Below are 20,026 nucleotides of genomic sequence, written 5' to 3' on the forward strand. Positions count from 1 at the left end.
GGGTCTACTTGTTTTACTGGTCAGTTTATAGAATCACAGAATTGTATAGGATGGACTTCAAATCCAGTGTTCCACTTGGCAAGCCAATGTCTGAGTCTCTGCTATAAAGTGCTGGCAAACAATTACTCCACCTATGAGTGTAGACCTGCGCTGTCCAAAATGGTATGCACTAGCCACATATGGGTATCTAAATGAAGACTAAATAAAACTTAATAAAAAGCTCAGTACCTTAGTCACATCAGCCACATCTCAAGTACTCATAGTGTTAGTGGCCACTGTACTGGATAGCTCAGGATCACAGAATACTTCCATCATTGCACAAAGTTCCACTGGGCAGTATGGTGACTATTCAATCCTTAAAGTTAAGCAAGAGTCACACAAGAAGGCCCCAGTCTTGTGATTTTAGGAAAGTCACTTAAACTTCTCTAAATGCCAAGTATAAAATTTAAGTAATATCTTATCCTACAAGGGATACAAAAAACGATTGAGCAGATATATATCCATATATTCTGACAACTACAAAATACTACAGAAAACATAAGTTATTAAGACTAACTTTATTTAGCCCCTCAAGGGGCTCACAGCCTGCTGGAGAGATAAATATGAGACAAATAACTACAATATAGCATGTGAAAAATATAACCAAAATATGAATGAAAGTATAGTTGAACTTTGTAGATATTTCCATTGTAACTATTAAACCAGAAACTAAAATTAATAAATTAGGTTTCTTTTTTTACTTTATTTTGGCAAAATTTAACTTAAATAAAAAACTAGTGAAATGAGATAAAGTTTTACAAAATATCTGCTTGTGATATTGCACTTGCTTTCCATCAACAAAACGAATGTTATCTCATTCTAACAGCTAGTTAAAAACATTGTTTAAATATATCAAGAAGAGATCTCTTTTTATGAGTCTGAAGTGCATAAAACTCATAAGTTAGTTGAAAAATATGTTATATATCTTTAAATAGCTGCCAAGTCATTTTAAAAAATTACCCCTTTCCTGAGAGGCAATTAGCATTATGTATGAAAGGACCAAATAAAATGTCTTTTGTTCTGGCTAATTCTAGTTCTAATATATACAAGCCATGGAAATCATCGCAGATGTACCCAAAGGTCTATACAAATATGATAATGGCCATTAGTACTTATAAAAATAAAACCTGAAAATAGTAGTTTAATAATTAAACAATAGGTGAACAGGAAAATATAGTTCCACAAACATTATGAAGCTATTTAAAAAAAAAATAAAACTTATTTTCAGGGTGCCTGGGTGGCTCAGTCAGTTAAGTGTCTGTCTTCGGCTTAGGTCATAATCCCAGGGTCCTCGGATCGAGCCCTCTTCATCGGGCTCCCTGCTCAGTGGAGAGCCTGCTTGCCTCTCCCTCTCCCTCTGCTTCTTCCCCTGCTAGTGCATGTGCATGCATGCATAGTCTCGTTCTCACTATCAAATAAATAAATAAAATATTTTTTTAAAATCTTATTTTCAAATAATTATTAAAAATTAGTAACTTAATTCAATAACTCAGTAAATGTTAATATGGTACCATTCTAGACTCTGAGGACATAGCAAAGGCCAAAACTAAGTATCTTCCTTTGTGAAACATACAGACCCATCAAAGGATCAAGTATTTGGTAAAATATTATGTGCAGAAAGCAATAATCAAAACTTATCAGGCTGAAGCATGATGTTGGCAAAATGGCAGAATAAGCAACTCCAATGTCTCATCCCCTCGCTCACCCCAGAAACACTGAAAAACAAGCAGAAACTGCCAGAACAAGTAAAGAAGTATTATATGAAATGTCCTTGATATAAAATAGTCAGAATAGGCAAATCCATACAGACAGAAATTAGAGCCTACAAGGCCCCAAGGGGTAAATGGAGTTATTGCTTAAAAGTTACAGAGCTTCTGTTTAGGGTGATGGAAAGTTTTGGAAATAGTGGTAATGGTTGCATGATGAAAATGCAATTGATGTCACTGAATTGTATACTTAAAAAATTATTAAAATGGTAAAGTTTATGTTATTTGTGTTTTGTAACAATCATTCAAAAGAGGAGTGACTACAATACTCCTCTGAAAAGAGTAGTAAAGGAACTGTGAACAACCCTGACTACAAATCTGACAGCTTAAATGAGATGGACCAATTCCTTGAGAGACACAATCTACCAAAGCTCAAACAAGAAACAAGTAGGCCGAATAGGCAAAGACCTATTAAAGAATGTGACTCAGTAATTAATAAACTCTGAAACAGAAAGCACCTGGCCCTGATGGGTTCACTAGTGATTTCTACCAAACATTTAAGGAAGAAACTATACCAATTCTCTACAACTCCTTCCAGAAAACCAACTTCCTAATTCATTCTATGAAGAAAAGTATTATAAGCAATGTTTCTCATGAACATAGATATGAAAATCCTCAATGTTATCCACAACATTGTATCCAACAATGTATAGAAAGCATTATACACCACAACCAAGTGGGAGTTCCTTTTCCTTCCCTTGAGCCATCTATGCTAGCTCCTTCAAGATCAAGTTCAGATGTCACTCTTATGTCTGAGAAACACCCATGCCTATTCCTTCAACTTAATTTATCACAATGCATTTTGTCTATTTGCTTGTCCATCTCCCTATCTAGAGTGAGCACCTCAAAAGCATAAACTGAACCCTCTGTGTCTCCAGTAGGCAGCAGAGCACCTCTGTAAAACTGTCAAATAAATGGCTTCTGAGAATTTGGTAAAGAAGTTTTATCCAATTTGGAATGAATCAGAGATAGGAATGAAGTTAATGGAACGAGGTAGTGAAGGGGGAATAAAAGATATATCCGGGGGGAAAGATAAATCTAGAACCCAAAGGAAGAAATAATTTTAGGAAGCAATTGTAAAGTGGGCAGTATGGTTCTTAGTCTCAGGGTAGAATGCAACTGGCTCTCCCTGCACAAGTGTGACTTAGTCTGTAACATTTTTCAAAGATTTTTCAAAGATTTTCCCCTGCTTAATTTAGTGCGAGTATGAATCACACACAGGATGACTAATCACCTACTAAAGATACAGCAATGTGGATCACAAGACTGGAACAATCAATCTAAAGGACAGTTAAGAGGTATTACAAGATACTCTGTGAGTGTGCAGAACTTATGACATTACAGTGATCTGTTACATTTTAGAAGGAACAAATAACGTATGTTATTGTAAAGCACAGCCTGTGTTAAATTAATGTCCCTGCTGTTTTCACATCAGCCATAATAAAGTGCACTCAGGTAAAGAAAGCACTGCAAACCTTCCAGCTCTGTCTCTAAGGAAAAATTAATGTACTCTTCGATGTGACCTTGGACACCAGACCAGAAAGCTGGTCTCCTGCTGCCCTCCATGCAGCATCCTGGCCAAGGGAAGAACGGTCCTGGGATGGGACACGTGGCACTGACTTAGCATGCAGTAAGCATCCTACACCAGGCATCATGCAAGGTACCTTGCATACATGAGGCACGTCATTTAAACCATCTTTCCTCACTAGGACTCAATCACAATCAATTAATAAAAATGATTTTTGTAAGTATTCAGCAAAGCACCTATTCATTCGCATAGCATCTATAGTTAGCAGCTGGCAGAGCAAAAGAACTTGTCTGTCTTGCTCACTTTTGTAACCCACGATGTCTGCAGAGTGTCTGGCACTCTGTAATAGAACATAAAGACCAGAGGATTTTGCCTCTGAAATATCTCAAATCTGTCCACTTCCCTTAACATGCCCTTCTACCAGCCTAGTCCAAGTTTCCTGATCAAGTGCCCTCAGCCTTCTTGCTCTCTAATTCAGCTTCTTCCACTTTGGCACTACTGAAAACACATTATTGTGGGGGCTGTCCTGTGCGTTACAGAAGGTTTATCAGCATCCTGGCTTTCACTCAGTAAAAGCCAGTCCATGACAACTTTGAATGGCATCCCACTATCCTCAGGACAAACACCCAAACTCTAACCTACTAAGTGCTAGGAGGCAGGCACCACCAACCACACCAGTCTTCCCTAGATCCTCACTTTCTCACTCTCCACCTCCAGCGCATGGGTCCTTGTTCACCTTCTCAAATGTACCCCAATTTCAAGACCTTCACAGTGGTTCCGGAGTCTGAGCACTACTGACACTTGGGACTGGATAATCTTTGCTGTGGGTCCTGTCCTGTACATTGTAGGATGTTTCACAGAACCTCTGGCCTTCACACAGTAAACACCAGTAGCACCAACCCTACCCTGTGCCCCAGCAGGGACAACCCAAAATGTCTCCAAACATTGCCAAATGCCTTTGGGGCAAAACTGCCCCTGGTTGAGAACCCGTGGCCTACAGAAAACACTAGGCTCTGTCCTCTGCCTCAGCAACTCTGACCCTTCAGAACTGAGCTCCAATAACATCAAGAAAGCCTCTCCTGACCCAGGCACCAGACAGGACATTGCTGGTCTCTCCCACAACACCCTCTCCTTTGTAGCATTTCTTACCACTGTATTAAGAAGCATTTAACATCTGACGGTAGGACCAGAATATAAGCTCCTTCTCTGTAGGAACCGCCTGCTTTGCTCACTGCTCTATGCCCAAGGCCCAGCATGGTGCTCTAACACATAACACACAATGTGCTAACAGAATGAATGAGTTTAGTATTATGCTGGGCACAGGGACCCTTAGGTAAGAAAGGCAATGTCTTGTGCTCAGGATGCTGAGTACAAAAATGGCAAATAGGTTTCATATCCTGGGCAAACTCATCTAACTGCACTGAGAAAATGTGCATGTAAACCTAAGTTTCTTCTGAGGCACCAAAAGACCAGATGTCACATTCCAAAGTGAAGAGTTGAAACAAGAAGCAAAGTTTCCTCAGGAGGTGGCTGAAAACTCATCCAACTCATGCTAGAAAGGTCCAGGGGAGGGTCTACGAAGCTGCTGACATTCTGCAAACCCACTTCACCTCATCTAAAAGGGAAGGGTGGAAATCTCTTCCATTCTCCTGAAGCTAGGAGAGGCCCGTGCAGCTGGGTAGATGCCACATCTGTCTCACTCCCAAGAAACAGAAGGGCTAGCTGGCTAACTGCTCTGAGGACAAAGGAGAGGTGCTGCTGTGCTAGAATCAGCCCATGCTCCCTGTCTCTGTGCTGAAAGGGTTCAGGATATCCTATCCCCAAATACAGCACCTGCCTTATTGAATATTTTAAGCTGAAGGAATTTGAGAAACAGCAGGTGCAGAATTTCCTGACCTTCCCCTGAAGCAGGTCATCAGACTCTAAACCAGCAGGAAAGGAGGATCCTTATCTCCGAAGAACAAGTATTGCTGAAAGAAATGTGAATGAACAGGCCTTGGTTTCCCCAGCTTACTCTACTTAGCTCATTCTCTTTTTTATCGTATCACAATTTTCCAAAATTCTCCCCTCTTCATCAAAACTACAATAAAAATGCTCAGGTTTAACTACTTTGCGGGGGGGGGGGGGGGGAGGTCTCTGTTTCTTTGTGAAGGCTCCCACATCATGTAAAACTTACATTAAATAAATATGTATGCTTTTCTCTTATCAATCTGCCTCTTGTCACAGGGGCCCTAGCCGAGAACTCAGAAGAACAGAGGAAAGAGATATACTTCCTCCCCTACAAAGCAAAGTGCATGGGTCTCCCATGTACCAGATGTATGCCATGCACAAGAGAATACCTGCAGATCTTAGGTCAGGTCCAGGGTCCCCGAAAAGAAAGGCAAAGAGACTGAGATGAGAGCCCCATGGTATCATCAGATCCCTAAGACCAAGGAAGGGTACACAACCAGCCTACATGAGGAGGCATCTGCGCTCACCAGAGTTAAAGCAAGTCATGGCTCCCAGGGTGTGGTCTCTGGAGACACTTTGGAAGCATTCAAGAGAGAATAAGCTTTGACACCTGCAAATTCTAGAGAGCTCTGGCACCTGTTTTGGAAGGGCTTTCCTGCTCTCACTTCCTTCCCCTCTTCTAGGTGCTCCAACCTCCCAGGCGCTGGCCCAAGGAAGGGCCAGAAATGGGCTATGGAGGAGAAGGAGAAGCATCAGATGAGCAAAGAGAAAAGTAGCCCACTGTGCCTAACCCTCCTTCCTCACTTTCAGGCTTTCTGCCTAAGGCAGCCCTGAGCTAGGCAGGTAAGAGGCTTCAAATTCAACAGGCTCAAAGCTGCTGAAATGACATTATGATTTATAATGTGAACTGACCACAGACTTTTTATTACCTGGGAGTGACAAGAGAAGGCTTGAGCCCACCTGAGTCTTCATGCGGAGGGGGACGTAGAGCTAACCCTGTAAGTTAACATAAAAGGTGGGCAGGAGATAGACATTTACTCCATATCTGTGGTGCTTATCTAACGTGGCAAGTGCCACACATCCCCCCCATTGTGCTTACTGGACATGATACGTACTGCCGTGGCCGACCCAACACCACTTCCCTGTCCTGTTCTAGTGAACTCCACACCCATGGAACATATATGCTTAGGAGACAGGCCCTAAATTCAGTAATGGATCAGACTGGCCAAAAAGCAACATCCTTGGGATGCCTGGGTGGCTCAGCAGCTGAGTGTCTGTCTTTGGCTCAGGTGGTGATCTCCGGGATCATGGGATGGGGTCCCACATTAGGCTCCCTGCAGGGAGCTTGCTTCTCCTTCAGCCTGTGTCTCTGCCTCTGTCTTTCTGAGTCACTCATGAATAAATAAATAAAATCTTAAAAAAAAAAAAAAAAAAAAAAAGCAACGTCCTCCTCCTTTCAAGGGGGTGGTTTAGGAAATGCTCTATGACCCAGTTGCAGCCAACTCCAGGAAAAGTCTGCTGAGATCTTGGGTCAAGTTCCTCCTGTACTTTCTGGAAGAGCCTGCAGGACAGAGGAATCATACACTTTAAGGACTTATTCTGGAGCCATGTCCAGGTGCGGTGAAGAGAAAGTACCTGGAAGAATGAGCACGGCCTGTAAAGGGAGGCAGGGTGGTAAGGAGCACAGGGGAGGCAGGTAGAAGGACGTGTGGGATTGGAGCTTGTTGTCTGAAGCTGGGGACAGGACACACAAACATGTGCATGGGGGTCTGAAACACAACATTCTCCGTGGGAGCAGACAGCCATGGAGCCACACTGGGGAACCCCAATATTCAAGACCAAGAGAGCAGTGGGTGGGCAAGGAGAACAGGGAGGGTGCTCTCTGTGACAAAAGAGGGCATAAGAATTTCCAGGCACACGGCTACAAAAAGGGCAAGTTTTTTCTCTCACAACATGCTAAATTTCACTAACAAAATTAACAATATTTAGACCTCAATGCTAAAAATGTAACTCTCAAATGACCATATTAAAGATATGTAATGAGTCGCCACAGAAAGATGTAAGGGCACACAGGCTGCGTATTAGCACAGCTAAAACCCTATGCCCAGCTAAGAATACCAGTTCCCAGACAAGGTCCTTACTAGGCCGCCCAAACAGAAGTGACTCTTACACTTTGAAGAAGAAGGTAAAGGGTAAACACTACCACAGTCACAGCGTGCATGGTCAGGCCCTAGGGGAGGAAACGGGCTTGAGCGTCAGGCAGTTTGTGGGTCACCTGCTGCTTGGCCCTGCTCTCCAGAACAGCCTCGTGACCCCCGGAGGAGCCCTCTGCACCTGGCCACCTCCTGGGGGGAACTCTCAGTTCCTGACCACCTCCCAGGGGGAGCCCTTAGCTCCTGATCAGGAATGCCAAGGCCCCAAGCCCAGCTCTGTGATGGCACGGGTGGCTTGCCAGGGCACAGGAGGGGCACCCAGGCCATGGCGGGCAGGCACGAGAAGGAAACTCCCTTGCTAGGGTCACCACCCTGACAGAGTAGCCGCCGGGGCACTGGCGGCCATGCCCTCCCACGCCGGCAGCACCTGCCCGAGTCCTCAACCAACAGCTGCAGCACAGGGACAAAAAGGGGTTCTCCACAACATCACGTGAGCACCTCTGTCCAAACTCGTGAGGAGCTCTGCACCCTGTTCTCAACTACAGGGGCCATAGAGCCACCTGCCTTCCTACAGCAGGTCCGAGCTGGGTTCTGTCACGGGCAACCAAGCACCACTACTGCGAGCAGCAACTGTAAACCACTAACAGGTCAAAAGGGAAAAGTTTTTGCCTCCCCCTAAAAGCCTCAATGTCCTCGAAGATGTTTCAACCCAGAATTTTCTTCCTTTCCTCTGATGGCCTAAGCAATTACTGTGCACACACTCACTCGATTACCTACTTCCTCTTACAGTTGCTCGTGCACATGGCACAGCCTCACCTCAACTACACAAGGACGGCCAATGGTAAGCTCTATGGTCTTTGTACACCTGCTAGCGCCACTCACCATACACAGGACAGTTGGACCAACAGTGTCTGAGAAATCAACAGTAGCTAGGGACAACGGGTCGGCAACAGGCTCTGTATCAAAGTAGCTCGGTCAGGGTCTGCATTATTTTTTTAGAAATGAGCTTAAAGGGATGTTTGTGAAGATCACCCCAACTAACTAATTCACTCACTCATCCATCATCAAGTATTTATTTGGCACCAACTGGGTACTAAGCACTTTCTAAATGCTAAGAATGCAGCAGGGACTAAGACAAGGTCCTTGCTGAGATAGTTAACAGGGCTGTGTGTCTTTCCCAAACCCCACAAAAGAAAAAGACCATTTCAAAAGCCTCTTGTGTGGCCACTGGCATTTTCTCTGTAGTGCAAACGACATTACATTACAATACATGTTTTCTGGGATGCCTAGGTGGCTCCCTGGTTGAACATCTGCCTTCCCCTCAGGGCTCAGGGCAGGTCCCAGGATCCAATCCCCTGAGTCAGGCTCCTGCTGCTTCTCCCTCTGCCTTTGTCTGCCCCTCTCTCTGTGTCTCTCATGAATAAATAAATACAATCTTGAAAAAAATTCATGCTTTCTCATATGAAGCACTCAATAAATGTATATTCACAGAACATTAAAGCTAAAATGGGAGTCTTAGAATCTCGTCTTTTTAAAACATTACTTTTAATAACAAAAGCTTTCCTTACCCCCAAAAGAAATCTACAGGAGGTAGAGCTAACAGAGGAGAGAGGAGAGAGCGGCTGCCCCAAACCAGGAGGCAGCTGGGAGGAGTAACACAGGATGGAAAGCACTGAGGGTCACAGCTCGGGTGGAACTAGATCCAGGGCTGGGCCGCCTACTTGTCCTCAGGCCAGGTGCCTGCCTCCACCTATCTGTTGCCTTTGGCAAGAACACAGAGGACAACCCAGGTGGCTCAGGGGTTTAGCACCAGCCTTCAGCCCAGGGTGTGATCCTAGCCAGGATCGAGTCCCATGTTGGGCTCTCTGCATGAAGCCTGCTTCTCCCTCTGCCTATATCTCTGCATCTCTCATGAATAAATAAATACAATCTTAAAAAAAAAAAAAAAAAAAAAAAGGACACACTCAGAATATATCTGTTTAATGAATGAACTAATCAAATACACAGGAATTAATTTCTTTCCTCAAATAAGGGAGGATGAGAAACTGGTCACCAAGGGCTGGACCCAGTTTTCAACCTTCTTTTTCACTGAACAGTAACATCTCATTAATCCGCAGTGGCAGAAAGCATGCGGGCCAGAGGGAGCAGGGAGGCCAGGAAAGTTAGGACCCCCACACGCAGATTTCCACCTAAACCTGCCTCCTCCTGGAAGTTAATTTTGGGGTACTTACTTGTGTCCATACTCAGTGTACTTAAGGAAGTGATACATTTTACACACACACTAACTACACACACATACAGATATGCACACAAAGTCCTCTAGGTTACAATCCTGAAATCCAGAAAGTTCTCAACACTGAAGACTTTTGTACCTGATTTGGCAACAAAACCTGACCACCTGAACTCATCTGGTGGCAAAACTTGGCCTGTGACTGACTGGAAATTATTTATAGTCTTTATTTTCCTGAGTGAGAATACTGTTTCACTGTAAACGCTACTGATGTTTAATTATAAGGTTAATTCAGTAGAATTTTCAGATACAGGATCGTGGATTTGTATATAAATGGTTCAACCAAATACTGATGAAGTAATAAAATTCTACTTCAAAAGCACACGTTTTAAAGTCTATATGATATTGACAGAGGACAAATAATTAAAATCAGAAGTTTCTGAGCTAAAAATGATCTTAGGAGCACAGTAATCTAGTGCCTGCATTTGTAGACAAGGAAATGAGGCCACAGGACTTGGGCAATCGACTCATTGACATTATATGAGCTCCCATCTGCTACCCTCACCCCAAGGTAGTATACTTTGGTGGCTATTAGTCTCCATCCTGAGGGTTACCCTGCGGGTTTGGATCCAGCTTTGCTTTTGTATGATCAGAGTTCTCAAGAGTTCTCCAGAAACTACCTGGCTCAACATAAAGGGAAACCTTAAAAAATATTGTGTTAATACTTCTCTCCATTATATTTTTCTTCCTCAAAATTTAGATGAGTATATAAATGGCTTATCAAAAGGTAGCAGCCAGTACCACTTATACTGAGGCAGGGGGGAATATTAACGAATTCACAGTTAAGAAGGACCCTCTTGGGACTCTTGGGTGGCTCAGTGGTTGAGTGTCTGGTCTGCCCTCAGCTCAGGTCGTGATCCTGGGGTCCTAGGATGGAGTCCTGAATCAGGCTCCCTGCAGGGAACCTGCTTCTCCCTCTGCCTCTGTCTCTGCCTTTCTCTGAGTCTCTCATGAATAAATAAATATTTTTTAAAAAGAGAAAGGTGCCTTGCAGAAGAGTGTTATTTAATCCTATCAACTCTGCAAGGAAGGTACTCTTATCTCAATTTCAAAGATAAGGAAGCTGAGGTTCAAAAAGGTTAAATATGTTTTCCAAGATCATACAAAGGACAGCCCAGACTGTGTGAAACCATGAAGATACGTGCTTAAGAGCAACAGCAAGGAACCAGACAGTGCCTTGGTTTAAGGCCCGGCTCCGCCATGAACTAGCTGGATTAGTCTGTGCAAGTGCTTCAGTTTCATCACCTATAAAATGGACATAATAATAGTACTCATTTCACAGAGGCACTGTTGTGAAGATTATATGAATTAATATATGTAAAGCGGTTGAGAGAATGCCTGGTACCCAGTAAGCCCTATACGTGAGCTCTTATCATGATCATTAATACTGGCACCAGGATTCAAACCCTGATCTGCCCAATCTCAAGGCTCCTCTTTTCCACTGTGCTGCATTTGTACTACAGGGGGGTCCCTGGCTACCTCAGTTAGACTGTGCGACTCTCAGATCTCCAGGCCATCAGTTCAAGCCCCATGATAGGTGTGGAGCCTATGTAAAAGAAAAAGAAAAAAGGAAGAAAGAAATTGTACCTGGGCAATGTATTAGTGGCACTGAGCCAGCTGTCTCTACCTTCCATGCCACATGCTGACATTCTGACATTCTTTGCCTATTACTTCTTTTATCTGTTACAAACTTAAAGATTTGTGGCCATTTCAAAGCTGACAAATGTCTTTCTTTTGGTAAATAAATAACCAAGCATGGAATATATAAAATGAAAAATTCTAGCAACTGATGCCTTTAAGTCACCTTCACACTGCAGGAGTGTTAGTAAATACCTAACTTAAAATTACTTGGGTCCAGGGCGCCTGGGGGGCTCAGTCAGTTACACATCTACCTTCAGCTCAGGTCTTGATCCCAGGGTCCTGGGATGAAGCCCCACAGGGTTTCCCTGCTCTGTGGGGAGTCTGCTTCTCCCTCTCCCTCTGCCCCTTCCCCCTTCTCTTTTCTCTCTCTCAAATAAACAGAGTCTTTAAAAAATTAAATTAAGAGACCCGTAGGTGGCTCAGCTATTGAGCCTCTGCCTTCAGCTCAGGGCGTGATCAGGTCCTGAGACTGAGTCCCACATCGGGCCCCCTGCATGGAGCCTGCTTCTCCCTCTGCCTGTGTCTCTGCCTCTCTGTGTGTGTCTCTCATGAATAAATAAAATCTTTAAAAATTATTAAATTAAATTACTCAGGGCCAAAAAACTCTTTTATCAAGAATAAGACAGTCCACTGTGAATACCTACATCCACTATATTAGATTGCAGTACATGAAACAAAGATAGAACGTATTCCATATTTCCAAGTCTGGGCATGTTCTTACCCTGACTTTTAAGACTTATTTTCATTTGCCTCTAGAACAAGAACTACTAAAACTGTGCACTTGGCAATCATGCCACATAATTAATTCATTTACTCATTAAACAAATATTTAGACTGCCTATGCTGGCAGGACCTGGCACAGTGCTTGGATCAGGATTACAGTCAACAGCACCCTCTCTTATGAAGCTTACAATCCAGCACCAGGACAGGCTTTAAGTAAATGTATACTGTGGCATTTCTAAAAACCATTCTCTTAATTTGAAAACCTTCTGCAACCCTCCTACCAAAAAAAAAAAAAAAAAAAAAAAGAAAGAAAAGAAAGGAAATATTAAAACAAAGAGACATATTTCCAACAATTTGACAATACAATTTTTCTCCCAGGAGCTATACTTATTTGTAAATGTGTTCTCTAAAGTCACATCCGTGTACTCTTCCACTTCTGAGCTGCCCAATCTCTGTACACCGCGTGTTTAGGATCAAGAACACCATGTTAGACTGTCGGGAATCTAACAGCTATCCAACCTAAACCAAAGGGTTGTTTCCTTCAAGCAAATGTTTAATCTACTATCCAAACAGGCATAAAATCTACTAAACCTGTGTGTTTCCACCTCCCCAAACCTATTGTTTGGACCTCTAAAGAGTTTACAGGGTCTAAGCAAACTGTTGCACATTAACCACGAGCAGATCAAGAAAGATCCGACTCGTGTTATCCAGAGTCTAAATCATCAGCATATCCCATGACCCAAGGGCTTGTGCTGGCTCCGGAGACGCTGGGCGCGGGAGTCCAGGTCACGGCTTCCCGGTCAGGTGAGAGCCCAGGCCTCCGCTGATCTCGGGATAGGGACGCATGTCTGGGCCGCCAAGAGCTCTCCGACATCTCACGCGCACACAGAGACTCCGCAGGATAACTGGTGCTCCCAGAACAGAACAAAAGCGGAAAAAAAAAAAAATCTCTTCCGCAAGTTAAGTCTTTAAATTCGGGTCCAGTACCCCGTCCTCACTGCAAATTCGCGTACACGCAGCCCTCGGAGAAAGTCCTGAAATCCGGCAAGAAACGAGATTACAGAAGACAAAGTGCCTTTGTCGAAGTGGAAAGATCAGAAGGGTGTCCGCGGGAGGGGCAAAGGAGGAGGATTCGGGGGAGTCCAGGAAAGCGAAACGACACGGCTCCGGGTCCCGGAGGGGCTTCGGGGAGGGCGGGCCTGCGCGAGCCGCCGCGGTGACCCGAGTGTCCGGGAGGAAGCCCCTGCAGGGGACGCTGCCGGCGGAGCGGGCGCCCTCCCCAGAGCGTCGGGGCGACGGGCCCTGGGTCCCGGACGCCGACACCGCGCTCCTCCGGGAGGCTCCTTCGTCTCCGCGGCTGCAGGACGACGGGGAGGCGGGGGACGCGGGCAGGGGCAGGGGCAGGGGCTGGGGCTGGGCTTGGGGGGCCGCGGGGTCGTGCAGGTTCTGGGCTCCCAGCCCGGGCGCCCGCGCCGCTACTCACCTCTCCAAACTGGAAGGCGGAGACGATGGTGACAACGACGCCCACGAAGCAGACGTAGAGCCCATACCTGTGGGACAGGCAGGTGTAGGTCTGCCTCTGCAGGAGCTTGAGCAGCATCAGGCCGCCGCGCCCCGCCCCGCCCCGAGCAGCCCCGCTGCCGCCTCAGCGAGCCGCCATTCAGCGGCCCCGGCCCGGCCGCCGCTGTCAAGTCACAAGAGGCCGCCACGCATTGCTGCCGCGGGACCCACGCCCGCTGGGCTCCGCGCCGCCGCCACCGCCGCTTCCGGGAGGCGGCAGCCCACGCCCTCCGCGCGGCGGAGGCGGACCCGCGGCCCGCGAGGGGGCCGGCGCCGCCCGGGTCTGGCCGGGAGAGAGGCGGCGGCGGCGGCGGCAGCGGTGGTGGCGGCGGGACAGCCAGCGCCCCCTGGCGGGCGGAGGGGCGGGCGCCCTTCCCATCGGCGCGTGCGCGGCGGCCTCCCGGAGCGGCGGGTCGGCGGGACGCGGGGGCCGGGCCCTGGAGCCCGCGGGGTGTGGGTACCGCCGCCCGCGCCACGAGAGCCGGCGTGCGCAGTGACTTCCTGCACTGACGGGAGTGCGGCAGCTACGGCAGACCATCTTCCCGGCGCTGCGAGCTGCGGCTGAGGCTCCTTCGCCTCTGGGTCCCTAACCGTGTGGACAGAGGAACCCCTGGGCTCCGAACGCCCGAACCCCAGTTTCAGCTCGCGATGCAGGGACTGCGGGCGTCGGCAGTGCCCGGCGGTGGCCGCGAGCGGCAGCGAATGACCCCGGCGCGGCCGCACAGCGGGGCTGGGGGCCGCGATCCCCCCGGGGCGGAGGGCGGGGCGGCGGCCCCGGGGGCTCCCAGGCGGTGATTGCGCGGAAGGCCTCCCCTGGCGCCTCTTCTTGGAGAGGAATTTTAGTTTCTCCCGGTACCCCCTGGTTAGTAGGACTCGTCCTGACCCAGTCACCCCGGGAAACAGCGCACGTAGCCGCTGTTGCCGTCATGATAGCAGGTTTAGAATTATCTTCAGAAGCAGCTCAAGGAAATACTCACAATATGCCCTTAATTGAATGGTCGGTCACATGGCACGAGTGGATCACTCGGATCCAAGCTCAGGCATTTACACTGCTTAAAAAAAGATGAATTTATTTGGCAGAGAGAAATCAAGACGGGGGGGGGGGGGGGGGAGGGGGAGGGAGAAGGAGAAGCGGACTTCCCAGGAGCAGGGAGCCAGGATCATGACCCTAGCCAGAGGCCGAAGCTTAAGGACTGAGCCACCCAGGAGCCCCAGGATTGACACTTTTTAGTCAATTCTTTTTTTTTTTTTTTTTTTTTAAGATTTTACTCTTTTATTCATGAGAGAGACAGAGAGAGGCAGAGACATCGGCAGAGGGAGAAGCAGGTGCCTCACAGGGAGCCGGTTGCGGGACTCGATTCCAGCACCCTGGGGTCACACCCTGAGCCAAAGGAAGATGCTCAACCGCTGAGCCCCCCAGATGCCCCTTTAGCCAACTCTCAATCCTTCTTTAGGAAGTGCTGATCACATGTACGCACGTACATGACAAACATTATGGCAGTTGTGTGAGACACGCAGTTCTGAGGGCTTTTCAGGCATGGTGGCAGGTATAAGGCCATGAACCCTCAACAGGACTGCATTACATTATTTCCACAATGATAATGGCCAGCATCTACTTAGAAGCTACTGTAGGCAGGGTTCAGCCAGTCCTCCAACAGCCTTACAAGGGCTATAGCTTTATTATCCCCATTGTACAGATGAAGAAATTGAGGTACAGTGAGGTTAAATAACTGTCTAACATCACACAACCTGGAAATGGCAGGATTGAGATTGGAAGAGTGTACTTAGTCTCTAAAACCGAGCTGGGGCAGAGGGAGGGGAGGCCTGCAAGTGCAAGACCAAGACAGATTCTGTCCTTGTTTAAAATTTTGATATTTTGCTTTTGATGGATATTTTGTATTAATGTTGATCTTTTTAAATAAGAGCATTAAAATATTATTCACCTTGTTTAGTGAGTTTTGGGCTTTCTCTTTAAATTTGCACCTGAAAAGTGCCTCCCTCTGCTAGTCCCCTCCTGACCTAAAGCTATGCATCCTAGAAATTTTGCTTTGTTGTTTGCTTTTTCTCTCTCTCTCTCTTTATGCTCCAACCAGAGAACTTCAGGGGTGTCAGAAGTTTTGTCAAAGCCCTTTCTTCTAGAGAACTCACTCTTGCTTGCTCTCTCCCTCCTGAGCCAGGAGGGAATAAAATAAATGTGAGTATAAAATGGTACATCTCTAGTAACTAGCTACTTTAGAGAGGTATGAGGGAGATTAAATAAGATAATGCAGGAAAGCATTTAAGTGTCTGGGATATTTTAAGCTAAGAATATCAATAAAAGTTAAGAAATAGTTAAAAAGTTATAAAGTAAGGAAAGTTAAGAAAAGACTATGTAGCTTTGTTCTAATAAGCAGTGAGGCTTTTCAGTGTGAGAATGATCTGATTAAATATGTTCTTTCAGAAGATTAATCTAGCAACACAAAATTTATGAAGATGATTTTAAACTCTCAGCTTCTGAACAGTGGGAAAAAATACACAGTGGCATCTCATTTATCTCCAAATCTTTTATCTGGCAACCTAGAAAGGCCATTTGAAAAAACAAGAGAGCAAAAAGACTGCCAGGAAACCACTGAAATCCATGAGTTTTGCTTTTAGGCAAACCCTTCAGTCCTCTCGAAATCTAATAGATAAAATTCTGAGAGATTTTTGTTGTCTGGGTTTTCAGTCCTGACAGATCGGGGGGGCGGGGGGGGGGGGGCAGATTTTTTTTTTTTAAAGCTCCATCTCCTGTTCTTCTCCTAAGCAAGAAGTGACTAAAACAGATGATATTAAGGAAAAATGAGAGAAAAAAATATTTTTAAAAAAGAAGTCAAACTGGTTCAAAAATATAACCTTCTTGGGGCCAATAATGTAAATAGAGGCAAGAACAGAGACATAATGGAGGCACCAGTATCTCCCGTACAATAGGTGATATAGTGACAAACCCAATCTTTGAGAAAAGTTCAAGACATGCTTAGTGTTTATTCATAGTTTATCAGCAAACACTGTGCTGGACATTTTAGCAGGCCCTGAAGCTACCTAGTAGAGACTCTTGGAATTTACATTCCAGAAGGACAAACAGGTATTAAGTTAGCATTGTGAGGGGAGCTAACTTCGCTTGGAAGATCAGGGAAGGCTTCCTGGAGGAGGTACTGACACCAAGGCTTGAGGACTACAGATGGGAGGGTGGGAAGGGAAGTGCATGCCAGGCAGGACTTGCAGACTGAGGGCTCTCATGTAAAGCTGGAGAGGCTGGAGAGGTTGGCAGGGACTTGAGGACTATATTAAGAACAAGGGTCCTGGAGCACTCAGCTGGCTTAGTCGGAAGAACGTGTGACTCTTTGTCTTGGGATCGTGAGTCCAAGCCCCACGTTGGGTGTAGATTACTTAAAAAATAAAATCATTTAAAAGAGCAAAGGCTTAAACATAGCAAAGAATGTTAATAAAAATCAAAAAGTGACATATTCAGGTAGGAATTTTAAGAATCATAACTGTGGTCTGGAAAATGTATAGGGAAGGAGACCTGGGTGGCCCAGTGGTTGAGCATCTCCCTTTAGCTCAGGGTGTGATCCCGGGGTCCTGGGTCAATTCCCACATCCAGCTCCCCACAGGGAGCCTGCTTCTCCCTCTGCCTGTGTCTCTGCTTCTCTCTGTGTATCTCTTGTGAATAAATAAATTAAATCTTAAAAAAAAAAAATGTATAGGAAGCGACCCAAGGAGTTGACATGAGAGCAGTGGGAAGAGAGTATCAAATAAAATGTAGAACACCTCGTTAACTTTGACTTCAGATTGGCAGTGAATAATATTTTAGCTGTAAGCATATCCTATTCAACATCTGGGACTGGCTTGTACTAAAGTATCATATGTTGTTTATCTGAAATTCAAATTTAACTGGGCATCCTGTATTTTTATATGTCAATCCTGGCAGCCCTAGGTGAGAGACTCCTGGAGGGTCCAGGCAAGGGGCACGAGTGGCTTGGAGGGGGTCAGAACAGTGTCAGGGGGAAAGAATCCTGGGTATACTTAGTAAAGGAAACTGCTGGGACTTGGTGGGTTGATTGCATGTGGTAGGGACCACTGAGTGCTGGTTCTCCGGGCTGGGGACACCAGAGGAAGAGTGGGCATGCAATCCATATTTTATTTCATTTATTTTTTAAGATTCATTTATTTATTCATGAGAGACACAGAAAGAGAGAGAGGCAGAGGCATAGGCAGAGGGAGAAGCAGGCTCCCTGCAGAGAGCCAAATGTGGAACTGGATCCCAGGACCCCAGCATCTCAACCTGAGCCAAAGGCAGATACTCAGCCACTGAGCTTCCCAGGTTTAAAAGTAAAATTTACCCTCCCACCATCCTAATAAATATTTTATTTCAATGAAATCACATTTTCAGTGCAATCCACATTTTAAATGTATTTCCAAAATGGATCAATTACTGATAATAAGAAAAACCAGAGGTTTAGTATCTTAGGCTCTGGTAAACTATGACATTTACAGAAATGGATCAATTTATTCCCAAAATGCTTGATAAATCATCACTCCATTCTTTTCACTGGTGCACTTTTCCAGTTTTCTAACAAGACCCATCACAAAATCAATAAAAAAAGTATGTTCTCTTTTTTTTTTTAAGACTTTATCTATCTATCTATCTATCTATCTATCTATCTATCTATCTATCTATCTATCTGAGAGAGAGAGAGGGCAAGTAGTGAAGAGGAGCAAGGGAGAGGGAGAGAATCTCAAGCAGACTCCGCGCAGAGCAGGGAACCCAACCGGGGGCTCAGTCTCAGGACCCTGAGATTCTGGCCAGAGCCACAACCAAGGGTCAGCGCTTAACAGACTGAGCTCCCAGGCGCCCTTATTTTTTTCTTTTCCATAGGTTCTTTTCCCAATAGTTTTTTTTTTTAAATATTCAGATGAAAGCTTCAAACATCATAAAAGCCTCTCCGAATTAAAAAACAAACAAACAAAAAAACCGACCAGCTGACCTTTTTCGAGGGCACAAGAAAGTAATTTAAGCACGTCGCACATGATTAACCTATGGTGTGCAGATGAGTTTTACTTGATTGGCAGGTTGTTAAAGATACTTTTTAAACTGACATTCCACTGACAAACCCTAATCCTAACGCCTAGTTCACTTGGAATGACTGCGGCCAAGGGTTTGCCTGGCGGCGATCCACGGGGCTCAGTAGGGCCTGCCTACTGCATTTGTGTAGGGCCTCTGCTCACTGTGGCCGCGTGGCGCTCACACCCCCGAGGCCCAAGGTCTTGTGACAGGTATTGTAGCACTTGCACTACAACTTAGTGTACAGGTAAGACAGATTTCTTTGCACACACGTCTTATCAAAAGTGGTACACAGATGGCAGAGAGAACCACGTGATTCTAATCAAAAGGCTAGGGGGTTGGGAGGGGTATGTGTGTGATGTGTGTGTGTGTATGATGTGTAGAAATAAACATATGAGCCTGAGTTCCCTGTATGTGTCATCTGCCTCGATGAGACCTGGAAACGAGATGCCCAAATTGCAGCCACCGGTCAGACTGTTGGCTAATAGTTTGGATTTTGTTAAGATTGAAAGCAAGGCGACATTTATCGTCTCCTCGCCCCTCCCTGCGTACTTATTCGAGCCCTGCTCCTGGGGGATTAAATCCTGGGGTGGGCAGAGTCTTAGAAAATCCGTTAGAATGATACAAGACATCGTCAGAAATGCTAATTAATCGTTCACTTGAGACCAAGATTCCTCAGGGCCTTTTCTAGGAAAGGGAGTTTGGACCAGACCATATGATAGAATAAAACAGGACAGCTTAGGTCTCAGGGGGTTTGCAGTGACTTTCTTTCATTTTAAGACACATTCCCCATCATCCCCTAGTCCTGGAGTCCCTTCCTGCCCTCATCCCAGGAGAGGAGGGGTGTGCCTGATTGAGGCAGAAAGGAATTAAAACTATCTGCCGCAGACTCACGTCCTCATCTACTGTCTGCCCCACATGGGAGTATCTGCGCCGGGCTGAGCCAGGACCTAGAAACTCTGTCTCATTCGGGGGGTGAAATGCGGCCTGCCCACTTGTCCGCAGAGGTGAAGCATCACTGTCCAACTTACCCAGGACTGGAGCTGACACTTGGATCTCTAGCTGCCTGATTCTCACATGGCTTTCTCATCTGGTCCCAAGCTCAAGAGACAAGGAGAACGCTTCTGCATACTGGGCCCTAAAACCTCAACTCAACCTAAAACCTCAACTCAACTCCATGCTTGAGTTGTCTTTGGCTTGGCCTGGGTGAAAAATGAACAGTAGAAGTGAACGGTCGTGCACGAAAAGGACCACTTGCCCCAGACCCACAAAACAGTATGCTATATTTAAGTAAAG

General features: G+C 45.8%; 1 protein-coding gene across 3 annotated transcripts in view; it reads right to left on the reverse strand.

The window, feature by feature from the left end:
* The window catches only part of GNPTAB (N-acetylglucosamine-1-phosphate transferase subunits alpha and beta), a 65,733-nt gene extending 51,976 nt beyond the window's left edge, over positions 1-13,757 (reverse strand). Inside the window, exon 1 of one of the 3 annotated variants that reach the window (XM_038558816.1) lies at positions 13,574-13,757. In XM_038558816.1, coding sequence (XP_038414744.1) covers positions 13,574-13,690 — 117 coding nt within the window. In that variant the 5' untranslated portion in view covers positions 13,691-13,757. The remainder of the gene's footprint in view (positions 1-13,573) is intronic. The other 2 variants (XM_038558814.1, XM_038558815.1) reach the window with 2 other exon arrangements.
* Positions 13,758-20,026: the final 6,269 nt, after the last annotated feature.

Source organism: Canis lupus, chromosome 15 (genome assembly GCF_011100685.1).
Source record: "Canis lupus familiaris isolate Mischka breed German Shepherd chromosome 15, alternate assembly UU_Cfam_GSD_1.0, whole genome shotgun sequence".
Lineage (NCBI taxonomy): Eukaryota > Metazoa > Chordata > Mammalia > Carnivora > Canidae > Canis > Canis lupus.